Here is a 17,246-nt window from a genome sequence, read left to right as displayed (position 1 = left end):
TTTTGTCTCTCCATTAACAATCCTGTTTCTAAGAATTTGTTATAAGATAATAATCTAAAGTATGGAAATAGCTCTTACTATTTATTTATTGTAAATACCACAATGCTATTTATTTTAGCAAAAGATGAAAAATAATCCAAAAATGAAAAGGAAGTGTTTCAGAAAAATAGATCTAATCACATGATGAAATATTTCATAGCCATTATAAATGATGTTTACAAAGAAAGAAAAGGAAATGACATGTACAATGTTTACAACATGTAAATTAATCTGAGTGAAGAATCTTACATATGTATTACATATTTATATATTGACATAATTATGTGAAAATTACATATAAAAGACTAAAATAAAAACCCATTAAGGTTAACTATGGAATTTTTTAAGAGGGATGAGAGTATAGATTTTTTTGTTAATTTTTTCAATGTATATGTATTACGTTGCTTTAATTTTTAGCGATAAAATACACATAATCACTTATTGCTTTTGTGATAATAAATTTCTAGTGCTCAACAATAATTAGTTCTCCTAGTTTTTCAAACATAGATGGCTCCTTCTGGTCTCTTTCTGATAGCTAAGCCCAAGTAACTAGATCTGGTCAAAGAAATTGAGTGGATACATGTGTGTCACTTTCCACCTGAGGTAGTGTGATCCCCTATTCTGTCTCCCAGTCTTACTCTTTTCTCTGGAGAATGGACAGAATATCCCAGATACTATACTTTAGGGTGGTAGAATATCTCTTATCCAGAATTGCTGAGGCACCTAGTGGAGGATAGTTCCTATGGAAAACATCCTGACCTGTAGCTGACTTTGAATGGGCAAGCAAAAAACTGTTGAGTTAACCCACTGAGACTTGAATGTGTCTTGTAACTGCAGGGTAATCTTGCCTACCTTGACTGGCACAGTAGTGGTCTGCAAAATACTGTGTGTGAGACAATCTATTTTGTGGGATGGCAATATTATTAGAACTTCTGTTTATATATTTTTTTATCTAATATGAAAGTAATAAAGCTTTACTAATAATGTGGACAGGGTGATAATAGCATCCTGAATCAATAAGGCAAATGATTGTGTGTCACATGTGGCACGCACAGGGATCCTAGGAGAAAAGTGAGAATCCACAGTATGTGGAAATCTCTAGTGGTTCCTCCACTCTTTAGCTTTCAGCAGTAATTTAATTCATGGCTATTGCCTGGTTTTCACTAAACTACTCCTCACAGAATAGCCAGGTATCTTAAATTTCTTGCAATAAAACATAATGTTAAAAAGACAGTGACCTATCAAGCACAAGAAAATAATAGAGCTTCTGTCAGTAGCTAACTTGTGGTACCAGCTCTTTCACTGACACATTAATAAAATAAAAATAAATATGAACTAATCCAATCTGATAGAAAAATGGCCACCAAAATTCAAAGAACATTATTTGTCGACTTCCGGCCAAGATGGAGGTGTAGGTGGACACACTGTGCCTCCTCGCACAACCAAAATTAAGGACAACAAAAATTTAGAAACAAAAAAAAAACAACCAGAACAGACAGAAAATTGAACTGTATGGAAGTCCTGACAACCACTCATCCAGACTGGTAAGAGGGGCAGAGTCGACGACAGGCAGAAGGGGTTGGGGCAGGAAAAAGCGGTGGCTGGCAGACCTGGGCACACAGGGCACAGAGGGTGACTAGCAGACCCCGGTGGCAGAGGTCGCATGTGCAGGCGTGGGGAGGCAACGAGCAGACCTAGTGAGCACAAGGCAGCTAGCTGACTGCGGACACACGTTCGAGTGCAGATAAATCAGGTGAAAACGGGCCGAGAGACAGACTGTGCAACCCAGGGCTCCAGCACCGGGAAATAAAGCCTAAAGGCACTGATTGAAAACACTTGTGGAGGTTGAGGTGCAGCGAGAGACTCCCAGCCTCACAGGAGAGTTCCCTGGAGAGACCCACAGGGTCCTACAACATGCACAAGCCCACCCACCAGGGAACCAGCACCAGAAGGGCCCGATTTGCTTGTGGGAAGCAGCAGAGGGGACTGAATCTGACTGAGCAGAGCAAGCACCATTGTTTCCTCTCGGACCCTGTCCCCACATACAATGTCACAACCCAGTGACTGGGTTGCCCCATCAGGGTGAACACCTAAGGCTCTGCCCCTCATATGTAACAGGCTCAACCAAACAACAACAAAAAAATGGCTCAAACAGAGAACAAATCAAAGCCCCCGAGTCAATACTTTTAAATGACCAAGAGATGGCCAACCTATCAGATGCACAGTTCAAAGCACTGGTGATCAGGATACTCACAGAATTGGTTGATTTAGGTTGCAAATTAGATGAAAGAATGAAGGCTACACTAAGTGAAATGAAGAAAAATGCACAGGGAACGAATAGTGATGGAAAGAAAACTGGGTCTCATATCAATGAAGTGGACCAGAAGAAAAAGAAACAACCAAACAGAAAAGAATGAAGAAACAAGAATTAAAAAAAAAATCAGGAGAGGCTTAGGAACCATCATGACATCTTTAAACATCCCAACATCCGAATTATAGGGGTACCAGAAGGAGAAGAGGAAGAGCAACAAGTGGAAAAGTTACTTGAACAAATAATAAAGGAGACCTTCCCCAATCTGGCAAAGGAAATAGACTTCCAGTAAGTCCAGGAAGCTCAGAGAGTCCCAAAGAAGTTGGACCCAAGGAGGAACACACCAAGGCACATCATAATTACATTACCCAAGATTAAAATTAAGGAGAGAATCCTAGAAGCAGCAAGAGATAAGGGGACAGTCACCTACAAAGGAGTTCCCATCAGACTGTCAGCTGATTTCTCAAAAGAGACCTTACAGGCAAGAAGGGGCTGGAAAGAAGCATTCCAAGTCATGAAAGGTAAGGACCTACATCCAAGATTGCTGTATCCAGCAAAGCTTTCATTTAGAATGGAAGGGCAGATAAAGCGGTTCTCAGATAAGGTCAAGTTAAAGGAGTTCATCATCACCAAGCCCTTACTATATGAAATGTTAAAGGGACTTATCTAAGAAAAAGAAGCTAAAAAATATGAACAGTAAAAAGATAGCAATCTCACAGTCATTAACAACCACATCTAAAACAAAAGCAAACTAAGCAAACAAATAGGACAGGAACAGAATCACAAAAATTGTGATCACATGGAGGGATAGCAACAGGGGAGTGGGAGGAGGAGAGGGGGAAAAGGTGTGGAGAATAAGTAGCATAGACAGTAAGGAGAAAATAGGGGGAGGCCAAGAATAGTATGGAAAATGTAGAAGCTAAAGAACTTAAGACACATGGACATGAACTAAAGGGGGGGAATGTGGGTGGGAGGGGTATGCAGGGGGAGGGGAGTGAAGGGGGAAATGGGAAAACTGTAATAGCATAATCAATAAAATATATTAAAAAACATTATTTGAAATGTTCATTCACTTCCAAGTTTATTAATGAGGAGTCTCACCATAAGTGCATATAGTGCTTCAAGATATTAAGTAATGACACTATAAAGCCAGTATGAATCACCAGCAGCTTTTTCATTCATGTTTAAAATCATGTGATAGTCAACCCAGGACTTTGAAAATTTTATTAAAGATAACAGTAACTTTATAAGCCTCTTATGAGATTTAATAATAATATAAAAAACTAAAAATGACATGATTGGTAAAATGTATTGTTTGCTGTGATCTAAATGGCTTAGATATTACACAGAAAGCATAATAGTCACCAAATAAAATGTTTTATCAGGAAGTACTAACAGAAAACCCTGCTAAAGTATTGTAATAAAATTAGAACACTATATACATAGTGGGAGGGAGGTTTATTATATAATTGGATGAAGAAACATGTTTTTAACATGGCTTAGAGTATTTGCTAAACTGTTTAGAAAAATATACAAATAATTTTTTGTAAACTTCTGATGAATTTTAAAAGTATGTTTTACAGAATACCAAAATTGTGACCACTAGTGGAATGTCTGGTTTGATAGAGAGAAAAAAAGGCTATTAGGGTAAGGATATCAAGATAGCATCTCACAAATGGATTCACTAGATCATTCCTAGGCAGTCTCTTGAAAGAAAGAAGTTGAAACCTTTTGCAAAGGTCAGTCATTTAAAACCATTAATTATGACCTCAGATTGAGACTGACCAAATAGACCTATTCTCTGGGATTTCTGTTTAATTACTTTTGAGTTAAAAGGAGATAGCTGACTAGTACACAGTATATCAGCTAGGAATTGTGTTTGGCTACAAGTAACACAGAATGTCTCTGTTCCCCCTAGCATATAAACTTAGGTAAAGGGAGGCCAGACTCTCCAGGGTTGGATGTGTAACTTTGAATGTTGTTGGGAACTGATGCTTCTAGCTAACTGTTCACCGTCTTTAATCCTCAAAAGAGTCCTGGGTAGGATTTTACTGATTTTACAAATGAGGAAACTTAGTACACAGAGGTTTGGTGACTTAGCCAAGCTCATATAACTGTTAATTGATTACATGACCTAGTATTTTTTTTAGAAACTGTCTACTGAATTAAAATGTTACTTGAACTCAAGAGTTGTTTTTAAATTCTGTTCTTCCACTTCCTTGATGTATGTGTGTCTCTGGCAAGGCACTTACCCTCCCGAAGCTTCAGCTTCTTATTTTTACAATGGGGTTAATAATACCTTATATAATTGTCATCATGTATAATGACAACAATGCAAAGCATGTAGCACATTGACCAGTACCTAGTAGGGCCCTGCTCATTAATGATAGTTACTGTTTTAAACAAAATATATATGTTTTTACATAGAGTGGTTGTGGTCAATGAAAAGGCAAAATTCAAATTCTTTTGAAACCTTTTAAGCAAGGGAAAAATAAAATAAAATTTAAAGTCAGCTTTTGAAAATATATTTTTCAGATCAATGTCGAACTGTATGGATTGTTTGGCACAAAGCAAATTGTAATTTCTCATGCCTCTCAAACTGTTAACCAAACTGAAGGTATACCTAATACCATCAAAACGTTTCTTTCCAAACACTGTGCTGACCACCCAAACAACTGGGATGATCACCTATCAGCTGTTTCATTTGCCTTCAATATAACTCACTTGGTATGTGCCTTTTTGTAATTCTGTACTTTTAAGTTAACACTGTTTCTTGCCTAGATAAATGTTTTATTATAAATTATTGTTTATTTTCCTTAAAATAGGAGCCTACCAAAAATACACCATACTTTCAGATGTTTCATCGAAATCCTTATATGCCTGAGACTTCAGATGTTCACCATGAAGTGGATGGTGATAATACAAGTATGTTTGCCAAAATTATAGGTGCTATTAAAGAAGCTGATAAAATAATGGAGACTAAGACAACTTCTGTGGGCAAGGTGATTCTATTTAATAGAAAACTCTATAATAGTAAATATATAGTTTATAATGTGATTTTTAAAAATATTGCTGCATATCTATGCACTAAAATACAAATACATACATACATGCATACATATGATATACCCTTAAACCAATTCCTTTTCAAATTTTTCTTGTCTTGATTAAACAATGTACTTTCTGGCTGTGAAATTCTGAGAGGCAGTTATGGGAAAACCATGCATTTTGTAGTCAAGTAGAGCAGAATTCAAATCCCTGTTAGTATTGCTTTTCAGTTGCTTGACTTGGGCAAATTACTTAATCTATTTTATTTTACCTTCTTTGTAAATTTTGAGTAATGCTGACTTTGAAATTCTTTAAGAATTAAATGGTATCTGTGCCTTCCTTTTAAGTAGCATCTCAATAAATAACCATTCTTTTATATTAAATGTTATCTGTATTTACCTTCAAGAAACTGTAGCTCATTCATTGCTCTATTCTCTCTTTTTTTGCACTTGTAGATGGAGAATATGGATATTGATGAAATAAATAAAAGCAAAATCATTGTTAAAAAGAAACCAAAGCAATTAAATCCATTTCATCTAAAAGTGGGTCATGAAGTTTTAAGACAAAGGAAAAATTGGTGGAAGGATGGTCGTTTCCAGTCCGAATGGGTTGGTCCTTGTGTCATAGACTATATTACAGAAAGTGGGTGTGCTGTTCTGAGAGACAACACTGGGACTAGGCTTAAAAGACCTATCAAAATAGCTCACCTTAAGCCCTATGTAAGAGAATCCAGTGATCAAGGTAAATTTCTCTACGTTTTTATTTTATTTGAATGAGGAGAGAAGTTAAAAATATAATACCTACAGCTCTTGCTTTGGTTAAGTTTTCTTTTACGTTCTCATTTTTATAAAATTTCATATAGTTTTGGATCCCAGGTAATCTGTTTCATTAGAATGTCTTTTCTGGAACTGTCAGACTTGTGAGAGATTTTATTTTGATATCTAGTGTGCTTTTAACACACTTTCCCACAGTTCTGTGGGAGATACTGAACCTGTTTCACAAAAGCAATTATGTATCCTCTATTTTCATGTTCATGGTATTTTGTGAGCAACTTTGTGCCTCATTTTACTATGAAAAAAAAAACAAACCAGCAACTAAGATAATTAATGCCAAAGCAAACATTCTGTCCAGAATTCTGTTGTGAGAGAAATATATTAGGGGACTTTTAAAAAATGCAATTAGTATTTAGCATTGCATCATAGTCAGATCATGGTGGGTGGAGGGGAGGGTCATGGTGGGGTGTACTCAAAATGTTAAAAGGTGATAGCACCCTAAACAAGGTTATACTTGGCCCCAAGTATGGTTCTGAGCAGTCAAGATACCCTGATTTCTCTAACCCTTTTTATCATAGACTGGAGCTAAATGACATTTTGCTATGGCTTTCAGATTAAATCCCATTTTCACTGAGACTTTTATTTTGTCCCATGTATCTCCTCCCTAGAGTTTCTCTGGGGTAGATAACTGAGAGGAAGTTCATTGGTACCTTAACCAGTTAATTTTGCATTTTCTATAAAGAAAGATAAAGTATCAGTATTATGTGAATATGAATAACAATTAATGGAAGATACAATGTATAAACAACTGGCTTAAGTGACAGGTTTATGTAAATAATAATTAGAGGAGCAGCAGATAACCTGTACTTCATAGGATCTGAAGCCCTTGGGGGTCTGCTCAGCAATAGCTCAACTGTGCTTCTGATTTCGGTCAGGTCACAGCTCCTATGTTAGAAGCTCTTAGTACCTCTCCATCTGCTTGTGACAAACCCAGTTGGTCCAGTAGTAATCTTATCTTGGACTGTTCTAATTCTGAAAGCTCACAGTACCTTCATTCTCTTTGTTAGAAGATAAGCACTTTATTTCTTGTGCTTCTTAATTCTGAGCTATCCTTTTTGAGTTCTCCCTTCTGCAGTTTAAGTAGAAAACTATTATGCAGATACATGTTGTCCTTTCTTCTTTACCATGATTTTCTTCTTAATCTTCAGCATTCAGCTGCCTTCTAATGTGTTAACCTTCCTTCATTAATGCAAAATTTATGTTTAAAGTGTTTCTCTTTCAAGCTCTGTTTCAACAATTTGCAGTTTGCTACTTTTGAATATTTCAGAATCCAATTGTATAGAACAGTGTCTAAACAAAGGCAGTATAATTTTTGCATCCTGCTTGAACTCTGCAGTAATCTAAAGGAAATTGCAATTTAGTACTATACTACACATAAAGAACCTGAGATGATAGGTAAACTATTTTTTGTTTTAGCAGAGAAAGTGTTGATCGGGTCCTCCTGGAATCTGGTTCTTGGTTACTGCTTGGTCCCTTTTTGTGTTTGTCTTATTTGTAGAAATTCAAAATAATGAGATTCCTGTAATATTTTTCTTCAGTATCACTTGTTTTCCTGAAAATCTTCACTTCAGAAGCTGATTGTAAAGAGTCTTGAACTGAATTTAAAGCAAGCAAAATATCTTCAAATAAGTATCCCATTCATTTATTTGACATAAATTTGGATGAACTATAGCCAAGAGAACTATGAACTTATCTGACTGTACTTGCCGTTGTTACTTTTACCAGCTCCAAGATCTCATGGTTGTATTAAGACTCGCTGTACAAAGCAGATATGCTTTTGTTTCCAACTTCTTATCTAGAACATACTGTAGAGAGAGCACATTCTGTACTATGTCTACAATATCTCATTGTTATTTTAAGCAGTCTTAATTGTCTTTGTCTAGTTCAATGCTAGACACCTTTTTGAGATTAATTGTTTTAAGAAGAAATTTTATGATATACCATAGTGTCTCTGTAATGACAATGTTCCCCTTTGAAATGAAAAATGTTATTGAACCATTATTTTATATGTCATAGAGTTTAAGTAGTTTTGTTTATTTTATTTTATTTTTGGGGGGCTAGGAAATATTGTGATAGATTTGTGTCTGCCTCCCCCAGAAGATTTAGTGTGATTGCCTTTCACAGTTTGTGAAATGGTTTTCATTATATTGTAAGTTTCCTATTGCTGCCATAACTAATTACAGCAAATTTAGTGGCTTAAAACAACACAAGTTTATTATCTTTCAATTCTGTAGCTTAAGGTCCAAAAAAGGTCACACTCAGCTAAAATCAAGTCATTATCAGGCTTTGTTCCCTTCTGTAGGCTCTAGATTGTTTCCTTGCCTTTTTCACCTTCTAGAGGCAACCTGCATAGCTCAGCTAGTGGCCCTCTTCCTCTGTCTTCACAGCCAGCAATGGCAGGTAGTCCTTTTTACATCACATCACTCCAACCTCCTATTCTTCCACAATGAAGGACCCTAGTCTTTGGGCCCACCAGGGTAATTCAGGATGAACTCCCTATTTTAAGGTAAGCTGGTTAATAACTTTAATTCCATCACAATCTTAATTCATCTTTGCCATGTAAGGTGATATGTTCACAGGTTCCACAGATTTGTACATGGAGGTCTTTAGTGGCCCATAATTCTGCCCACCACAATATGATCTACATTTATGCAACAAAACATAGTCCATATATTGTCAATCCCATGACATTGACTTTATTATTTAATATAGTTTATGACAAGAGCCTCCCTTCGGCCTCTTATATAATTTGTAAACTCTGAGTCAATCGGTACTCAGTTATTAGTATTGGTTATTATAATAATTATGTAGTATCAAATTATAGTTATTGTTATTTTATCATGAGAAGATATACTAGTATGGCAACATATTCTAATAGTTTTAGGATTATCAGGCCCTACGAGTGTGTAGGAATAGTCTAGTCACCTCTCTCTGAAATAAGAAAATTAAGTTTTATGAAACCTTATACTTTTCTTAATATTGGAAGAAATAAATTAATCCAGGTCACTCAAACTTCTCTGAGGTTTTAATTTTAACTTATTTTTTCCTCCTTAAGGACACACAAAATTTTTATTTTTTTCTTTTTGCAGAATAATCATGAGGATGTAAAGTACAGTATAAGAATATAGTAATATTTTAATAAGTATGTATAGTGTCTGGTACAAAATTTATTAGGATCACTTTAGTAAGTTATATAATGTCTAATCACTGAGGTATGCATCTGATACTAATATAATATTGTATGTCAACTGTAACTGCAAAATAAAAAATGATTGTAAATAAATAAATAACTTTAAAAGGGTAGTGTGAACATAAATAAATCTGAAAAAGCCTAAATTTTTCTCTTTTTTTAAATTTTTATTTTATTTATTGATTTTTTGAGAGAGAGGAAAAGAGAGGGAGACATTGATTTGTTGTTCCACTTATTTATGCATTCATTGGTTGATTCTTATATGTGCCCTGACTGGGGATCAAAGCCACAATCTTGGCCTATCAGGACAACACTAACCAACTTAGATACTGGTCAGGGCAACTTTGTTTCTTAATCTCATTTTTTCACTCCTTAAAACTGCATAAGGAAAAGTATGTCAGAAATACTGATAAGACTTTCCTGAAATGTCTTCAAAATGCTTCTGTTTCTAAGAAACTAAAGACTTAATTATTCAGTCTGGTCAAAACTGAAATATTGCTGCCCTTGCTGGTATTGTTCAGTGGACTGAGCACTGGCCTGTGAACCGAAAGGCTGCCGGTTCAATTCCCAGTCAGGGCACGTGGCTGGGTTGTGGGCCAGGTTCTCAGTTGGGCAAGAGGCAATTGATTGATGTTTCTCTCCCTTTTTTTCTCCCTCCCTTCCCTTCTCTCTAAAAATTATTAAATAAAATTTTTTTAAAAAAACTGAAATATTTCATTAGATGTCATAATCATAACTAAATCAATAAATTGAGAAAAAATATTTAAAGTCTTGTATAATGTGACTGAGTACAAGTCCTTTAAAAATGTCTATGAGAGCATAACTTTTCTTCTTTTCTATATCACTAATCTAGGATTATTGTAGATCAGTACTGTCCAAAAATATGTAATATAAAAATTAAGCAACATGTAATTTTAAATTTTCTATTAGTCACAGTAAAACAGTACAAATAGGTGAAAATAATTTTAATAGTATATTTTATATAGCCAAGTATATCTAAAATATTTTTTCCACATGTACATAAGGTCTTGAGAGTGTCTTTTCTAGTAGTTTTTTGTCATCTTTTTTGAACTTAAAGAGCATTTTTGTTGGCTCCAGTAGATTTAGACCACAGTAGGAGTTGAAACATATTTGACCTTTCTGAATGAATGAGAATTTTGTGGTTTTCTTCTGTATGAACAAGGCTTGAAATCTCTAGTAGTTTTCTATTGTGTATGAAGTGGTTTGTGTAGAATTTGCTGAGTATAATCCTTATTATAATAAGGTATTTTAAAGTTTATCACTTATTTAAAAGAAAAAGTGTCTATGTGTGTGTGTATCACTTACATATAGAACGTCTCTTCTGACAAAAAGATGAGTTTACTAAAGTCTATTTGCTTCTAAGTCCAGTAAACTAGGAAGTACTTAAGTTCAAGGTCTATGAGTGCATTACTAGCAAACCACAGTGGTAACTTTTTTCCTATAATAAAATTTCAAATTTTCATTATTAAAATTTCTTTGCTTTTTAATTTGAATTTCATTTATTTATTTTTTATATTTTTTATTGTTGTTCAGATACAGTTGTCTCCATTTCCCCACCACCACTTCCCCTACCCCAGCCATCCCCACTTCCCACCCTTGATCCCACCCCACTTTGGCTATGTCCATGTGTCCTTTACACATGTTCCCAACAGCCTATCCCCCTTTTCCCCATTATTCCCTCCCACATCCCCTCTGGTTACTGTCAATTTGTTCTTAATTTCAGTGTCTCTGGTTATATTTTGTTTGCTTGTTTGTTTTGTTGATTAGGTTCCACTTATAGGTGAGATCATATGGTATTTGTCTTTCACCAACTGGCTTATTTTGCTTAGCATAATGCTCTCTGGTTTCATCCATGCTGTCATGAAGGGTAGGAACTCCTTCTTTCTTTTGGCTGTGTAGTATTCCATTGTGTAAATGTACCATAGTTTTTTGATCCATTCATTTACTGATGGGCATCTAGGTTGCTTCCAGCACTTGACTATTATAAATTGCTGCTGTGAACATTGGGGTGCATAGGTTCTTTTCAATTGGTGTTTCAGGATTCTTAGGGTACAGTCCCAGCAGTGGAATTGCTGGGTCAAAAGGCAGCTCCATTTTTAGTTTTTTGAGGAAATTCCATACTGTTTTCCACAGTGGCTACACCACTCGGCAATCCCACCAACAGTACACTTGGGTTTCCTTTACTCCTCAACCTCACCAGCACTTGTTGTTTGTTGATTTGGTTATAATGATCATTCTGACTGGTGTGAAGTGGTATCTTATTGTGGTTTTATCTATCTATCTATCTATTTATTAAGATGCTTGAGTTGTCTTCATTGTTTTATCTGTTGTTTTACCAGAACTCTCCAGAATTACCAACTAAAGCAGAAAAATACATTTGCTTTGAAAGAAAAGATGTTGTATAGACTAATGAGAAAAAAATCAGAAATACTTTTTCAAGTTATTTTGCATAGTACTTAGTTGACACATAAAATCTCACTTATACAATCAATTTTGATTTTTATAATTATGTGTACTGATAAACAGAGTTATAAAACAGTATGATATATGCAGCAAACTACTAGACATCTAATGTTGATGAAGAATAATTTGCATCTCTCTGATGGCTAGTGATGCTGAGCATCCTTTCATATATCTCTGGGCCCTCTGTATGTCCTCCTTGGAGAAATGCCTATTCAGATACTTTGCCCATTTTTTAATTGGATTGTTTGTCTCCCTGGAGTGGAGTTGTGTGAGTTCTTTACATATTTTGGAGATCAAACCCTTGTCCAAGGTATCATTTGCAAATATATTTTCCCATACGGTTGGTTACCTTTTTATTTTGCTGATGTTTTCTATGCAGAAGCTTTTTATTTTGATGAAGTCCCATTTGTTTATTCTTTCCTTTATGTCCTTTGCTCTAGGGGGTATATCAGTGAAAATATTGCTGCATGGAATATCTGAGATTTTCCTTTGTATGTGCTCCTCTAGGACTTTTATGGTGTCATGACTTATGTTTAAATCTTTTATCCGTCTTGAGTTTATTTTTGTGCGTTGTGTAAGTTGGTGGTCGAGTTTCATTTTTTTTTGCATGTAACTGTCCAGATCTCCCATCACCATTTGCTGAAGAGACTGTTTTTACTCCATTTTATGCTTCTACCCTCTTTGTCAAGTATTAATTGACCACAGAGACTTGGGTTTATTTCTGGGCTCTCTATTCTGTTCCATTGGCCTATGTGTCTGTTCTTATGCCAGTACCAGGTTGTTTTGATTACAGTGGCCTTGTATTACAGTTTGATATCAGGTATTGTGATCCTGCCTACTTTGCTCTTCTTCCTCAAAAGTGCTGTGGCTATTTGAGGTCATTCATGGTTCCATATCAATTTTTGAAATGTTTGTTCTATATCTGTGAAATATGTCATTGTTATTTTAATAGAGATTGCATTGAATCTAAAAGTTGCTTTGGGTAGTATGGACATTTTGATGATATTAATTCTTCCAATCCATGAACATGGTACATGTTTCTATTTGTTTGTGTCTCCTTTAATTTCTTTCTGCAGTGTTGTGTAGTTTTCTGAGTACAGGTCTTTTATCTCCTTGGTTAGGTTTATTCCTAGGTACTTTATTTTTCCTGTTGCTATATCAAATGGGATTTTTTTCCTGATTTCTGTTTCTGGTATTTCATTGTTGGTATACCAAAATGCCTTTGATTTCTGAGTATTGACTTTAAGTTTTACATTTATGCATTGTTTTTTGTTGATACATGTTTACTGGATATGTTTTTCTAAATAGACCTGCTTCATCTGTGTGGAGAACATGTTTTTGAGGTAGAAAACTTCCCTCATCAACGATGTGTGCAAGAATCTTTGGAGATACCTTAAATTCTGTGGTATCTGCTGAAACTGATAGTTTGCAACATTGTACATTGCCTTGAACCTACGGAATTCTTTATGGGTATTAGAAAATTTTGATCAACAACATTTTAACATACCTATCCTTTTTTAAGTTTTCTTATAAACCACTACCTTGCCTTCTTCAGTATTAATAGGCTAATATTGAACTTTGATGCTGAACCTCTATTAACAGAATCTAAAAGTCTTCAGTTTCATTGATTTTTTTTCTTGCTTGCTGCTGTTGGACAAAGTCCTTCTCATCAGTTGCATGATTTATTTCTTATCTCGTAGAATTGTTCCTCTTGTCCAGCAGTTCATCCTGTACTAACCTACAAAAGTCATTGCTTACCACCTTCAAATATCCATACTTTTTTCCATCATGAACATGTATATCTTTTTAACAACATTTTGAATCAAATTACTACATTTCTATCAATAAGAATTGGGGTTAAACTTGGAACACCTCTCAAAGTTAAAATATCAAGTACACTTTGACTAATGAAGAACTAAATGAGGAAAACTACATGTCCATACAAACCCAAGACCACTTATGCCGTTTCTTGGTAAAAAGCATAGATTCGTTTGATCCATTGAAGTTTGTAAATTGAAAGTTCTTAATGTGTTTACATCTGGAGTTGAAATAGGCTCAGTGAGTTTTTCATCCATTAATATGAGGATGGGTAGAGTGGAATTGTGTTCCAGGCTATATTTGCAACTTTATCTGCTCTGTGAAACTTTCATTGATCTCTAATCTAAATTGGCAATTAACCTTTCTTTTGCTATCCCTTAAACTTAAAATTTGAGGAATCTTTAAGGTATTAAAATCTTCAAAAGAATCTGTTAATGTTTTGGAAACATATACAGAAAGAGAAGGCAGGGGTCCAGGAAGTTAATCAGCCACAGTGGAAAAGTTCCTTTTGTAATTAATTAAATTATCAGTTGGGGAGAAATCCTTTTATATACATTAACCTTTATTTATAAGTATGCTACTGTTTTCCCATCAGTTTAACATTTGTTTTAAGTATTTTTTGATAGAGATGACAAATTTGGTAAAAATAGAATATAATGTTAATGAAAATTCCTTGTCATTATTTCAGTATGGTTTTAGTAAAACCTTAAAAGTTCATGAGTATTTTGGCATTAAATTAGACTTAAACTAAGCTTTTTATACTACTGCATTGTAGCCTGCCTACTTACACAGTCCTGTCACTTAAGCCTGATTCTAGGAACTTTGTCTTCATTTTCTCTTATAACTTCGTATTGTAACAATATATTATTGTCTTAACATGGGTTCTATAAAGATTAAAGAATTATCCAAAGTTGCAAATGTAAGCATTTAACAATTTTACCTTTTAAAAATATCTTTCAAGATTCCATTAACTCACACACAATGTTTTATAGAAGCATATTAAGGATATCACCAATATCAAAAATACAGTTTATAACTTTGTTTTTAATCTACACCGTAAACCCCAGCCCTTTCCACCCCCTCTCCCACATTCACCAAAGACAAGTCAAGAGGACAGGCACACTTGGCTCTTTTAAAATCCTTGGTCTTTCCTGAATTCTATATATATGAGTTCTCAGTTTTATATATGATTTTATTCATTCTTTGAAATGTTTATTTATTTAGTAGACAGAAGAACCTACCAGAAGTTAATCTAGCTAATTTTTATTATTTGGGGTTTTGTTCCTTATTTAACATTGTTTAATTTAAAAATGATGTTTATTTACAATTCTAAAAGGTAAACTTATGATGTTCTTCTTTTAGACAGTCTTTATCTCTTACAAGGCTCAGTAGTGGCAGATCATGACTACATTGGATTGCCTGAAATTCCAGTTGGAGCATACCAAGCAAGTATTTTGGTAGAAGACGCAACTATTGGTGTCCTTGATAATGAATTACTGACATCAAACAAGGATGGTGAACTATTAGAATATAGAAATGCCAAAATCTCTCCGCTGATGGAAGATAATAGTAGTCTTGAAAAGCAGACTTTCAGTCTGTTGGACTCCTCAAACCAAGTCCTTGAATACTTAAGTTAGCAAATACTAAAATTCAGTTACAGTGCTTGTTTAAAATGTGTATCTCGTGAATCTTGGTATTTTTTCCATCAAAAAAGGTGTATAAGAGAAGTGTCTGGACACACTTTTTAATGACTAAATTCCAAAGGTTTATTTTATAACTATTTATTGATGAAAAGTTGTACCATGTTTAAATGTCAGTGCATATATATATATATATATATATATATATATATATATATATATGGCAAAGGAAGCATGTAATATGAGGGGGGACCCCAAAAAACTGGAATTTATTTCCAAAAAGTTGTGTGTTTATTCTTATATGCTTAAACTTCAGTCATCTTCAAAGTACTCTTCCATCTGATGCAATACACCTATCAAGACATTTTTTCCAATGCTCCAAACAGTTTTTGCACTCAGCAGTTTTGATGCCTTTAGTGCTTCTGCTGTTTTTTGTTTGTTCTCTTTCACATAGGCAAACATTTCCCTTTGAGGACTTTTTTCACCCAAGGAAACAAACAAAAAGTCACTTGGGACAAGATCAGGTGAACAGGGAGGGTGGGTCATGGGGGTCATGCCATTTTTGGTCAAAAACTGCTGAACACTCAGCGTTGTGTGGGCAGATGCGCTCGTAAATGACCCATCATGAAATGGGCAAACTCATTGAAAGAGTCTTCAAAAAAAAAAATCACTGAAGCTGAATACAGCCTCTCACAACAATGCCTGCTGGTACACTGACAGAAATGGGTTCCTAGAACACTCATCTTGCAGGGAAAGCCTGTACTACAAAGGTCCCACCTTCCACAAGATAATTCTGGGTTTTTTGAGGGGGGTTTTCCCCTCATATATAGAATTCACTTTTTTTTCTAAAGAGAGAATAGACAATTCTCTCTTTAGAAAATTATCTGTTATTTCTTAGAAAGTAAAGTAAATTTCAGCTCAAAATTGGCAAAATTTTGTTTTTACAGAACCATGTTTTCAGGTTATTTTTTTAAAAACATTTCTTCTTTGAAAAATAAGGTTGGCCCTGACTGGTGTGGCTCAGTGGGTTGGGTGTTGTCCCACAAACTGAAAGGTCTCCTGTCCGGTTCCTAGTCAGGGCACGCAACTGGGTTGGGGGCTTGGTCCCCAGTTGGGGGAGTGCTGGCGGCAACTGACTGGTGCTTCTCTCTCACGTCAATGTTTTTCTCCCTCTCTTTCTCCCCCTCTTCCTCTCTCTGAAAATAAGTAATTAAAATCTTTTAAAAAATGAATTTTAACTACCTTCAATGTGATTAATAAATATTTGCTCAATCATAAAAATGAATTAAGTGAAATTTCTGTGTTCCTGGAACATCTAAAAACAATAATGTAGGGAAATGCTTAGTTATTTAATGGGCTCTTACAGAATATTGGTAATGTTACCTTGTTAGACTTAGGATCAGGCTCTGAAACTGTATATTGGTCTGAAAACATTTGTGCATTTTCATAATACATATTAAAACTAAAATTATTCATTAATAAGATTTTCTACAATCTTAAGGAAATAAATAATAATGATAAAATAACCAATATCAAGGATTTAAAATAATAATTTCTATGTTTATAACTATTCAACAAATATTTCTTATAAAGCACTTTGCAGAATACTGTAAAAACTTAAAATATGTGTCAGGCATGTGTCTCACACTCACAAGGGACTTAGAGCCTGGTAAGGAATATAGACCATATAAGCCATGTACAGCACAAACACTAGCTCTGCAAAAATTTACTGTGGAGTTTTTCACGTCCTTCCTACTTGTATTACAGTGGTCAGACTCAGTCACACACTGCTAATGGGTGTGGGTTTCTTTTTGTGGTGATGGTTGTATAACTCTGAAAATACTACATTGACTTGTACACTATGCTTGCGAATTCTGTTACAG

General features: G+C 34.8%; 1 protein-coding gene across 3 annotated transcripts in view; it reads left to right on the top strand.

The window, feature by feature from the left end:
- GIN1 (gypsy retrotransposon integrase 1) overlaps positions 1 to 16,413 on the top strand; it is a 34,528-nt gene extending 18,115 nt beyond the window's left edge. For all 3 annotated transcript variants that reach the window (XM_045838126.1, XM_045838127.1, XM_045838128.1), the window contains 4 exons: positions 4,886 to 5,077; positions 5,176 to 5,352; positions 5,854 to 6,139; positions 15,086 to 16,413. In XM_045838126.1, the coding sequence (XP_045694082.1) occupies positions 4,886 to 5,077; positions 5,176 to 5,352; positions 5,854 to 6,139; positions 15,086 to 15,360 (930 nt within the window). In that variant the 3' untranslated portion in view covers positions 15,361 to 16,413. The remainder of the gene's footprint in view (positions 1 to 4,885; positions 5,078 to 5,175; positions 5,353 to 5,853; positions 6,140 to 15,085) is intronic.
- The last annotated feature ends 833 nt before the right edge of the window (positions 16,414 to 17,246 follow it).

The sequence above is a fragment of the Phyllostomus hastatus genome, unplaced genomic scaffold, assembly GCF_019186645.2.
Source record: "Phyllostomus hastatus isolate PE091 unplaced genomic scaffold, TTU_PhHast_1.1 phas_contig_254, whole genome shotgun sequence".
Taxonomy (NCBI): domain Eukaryota; kingdom Metazoa; phylum Chordata; class Mammalia; order Chiroptera; family Phyllostomidae; genus Phyllostomus; species Phyllostomus hastatus.
The sequence above is the reverse complement of the archived record's forward strand: the minus strand, read 5'-3'. Positions and strand labels throughout refer to the sequence as shown.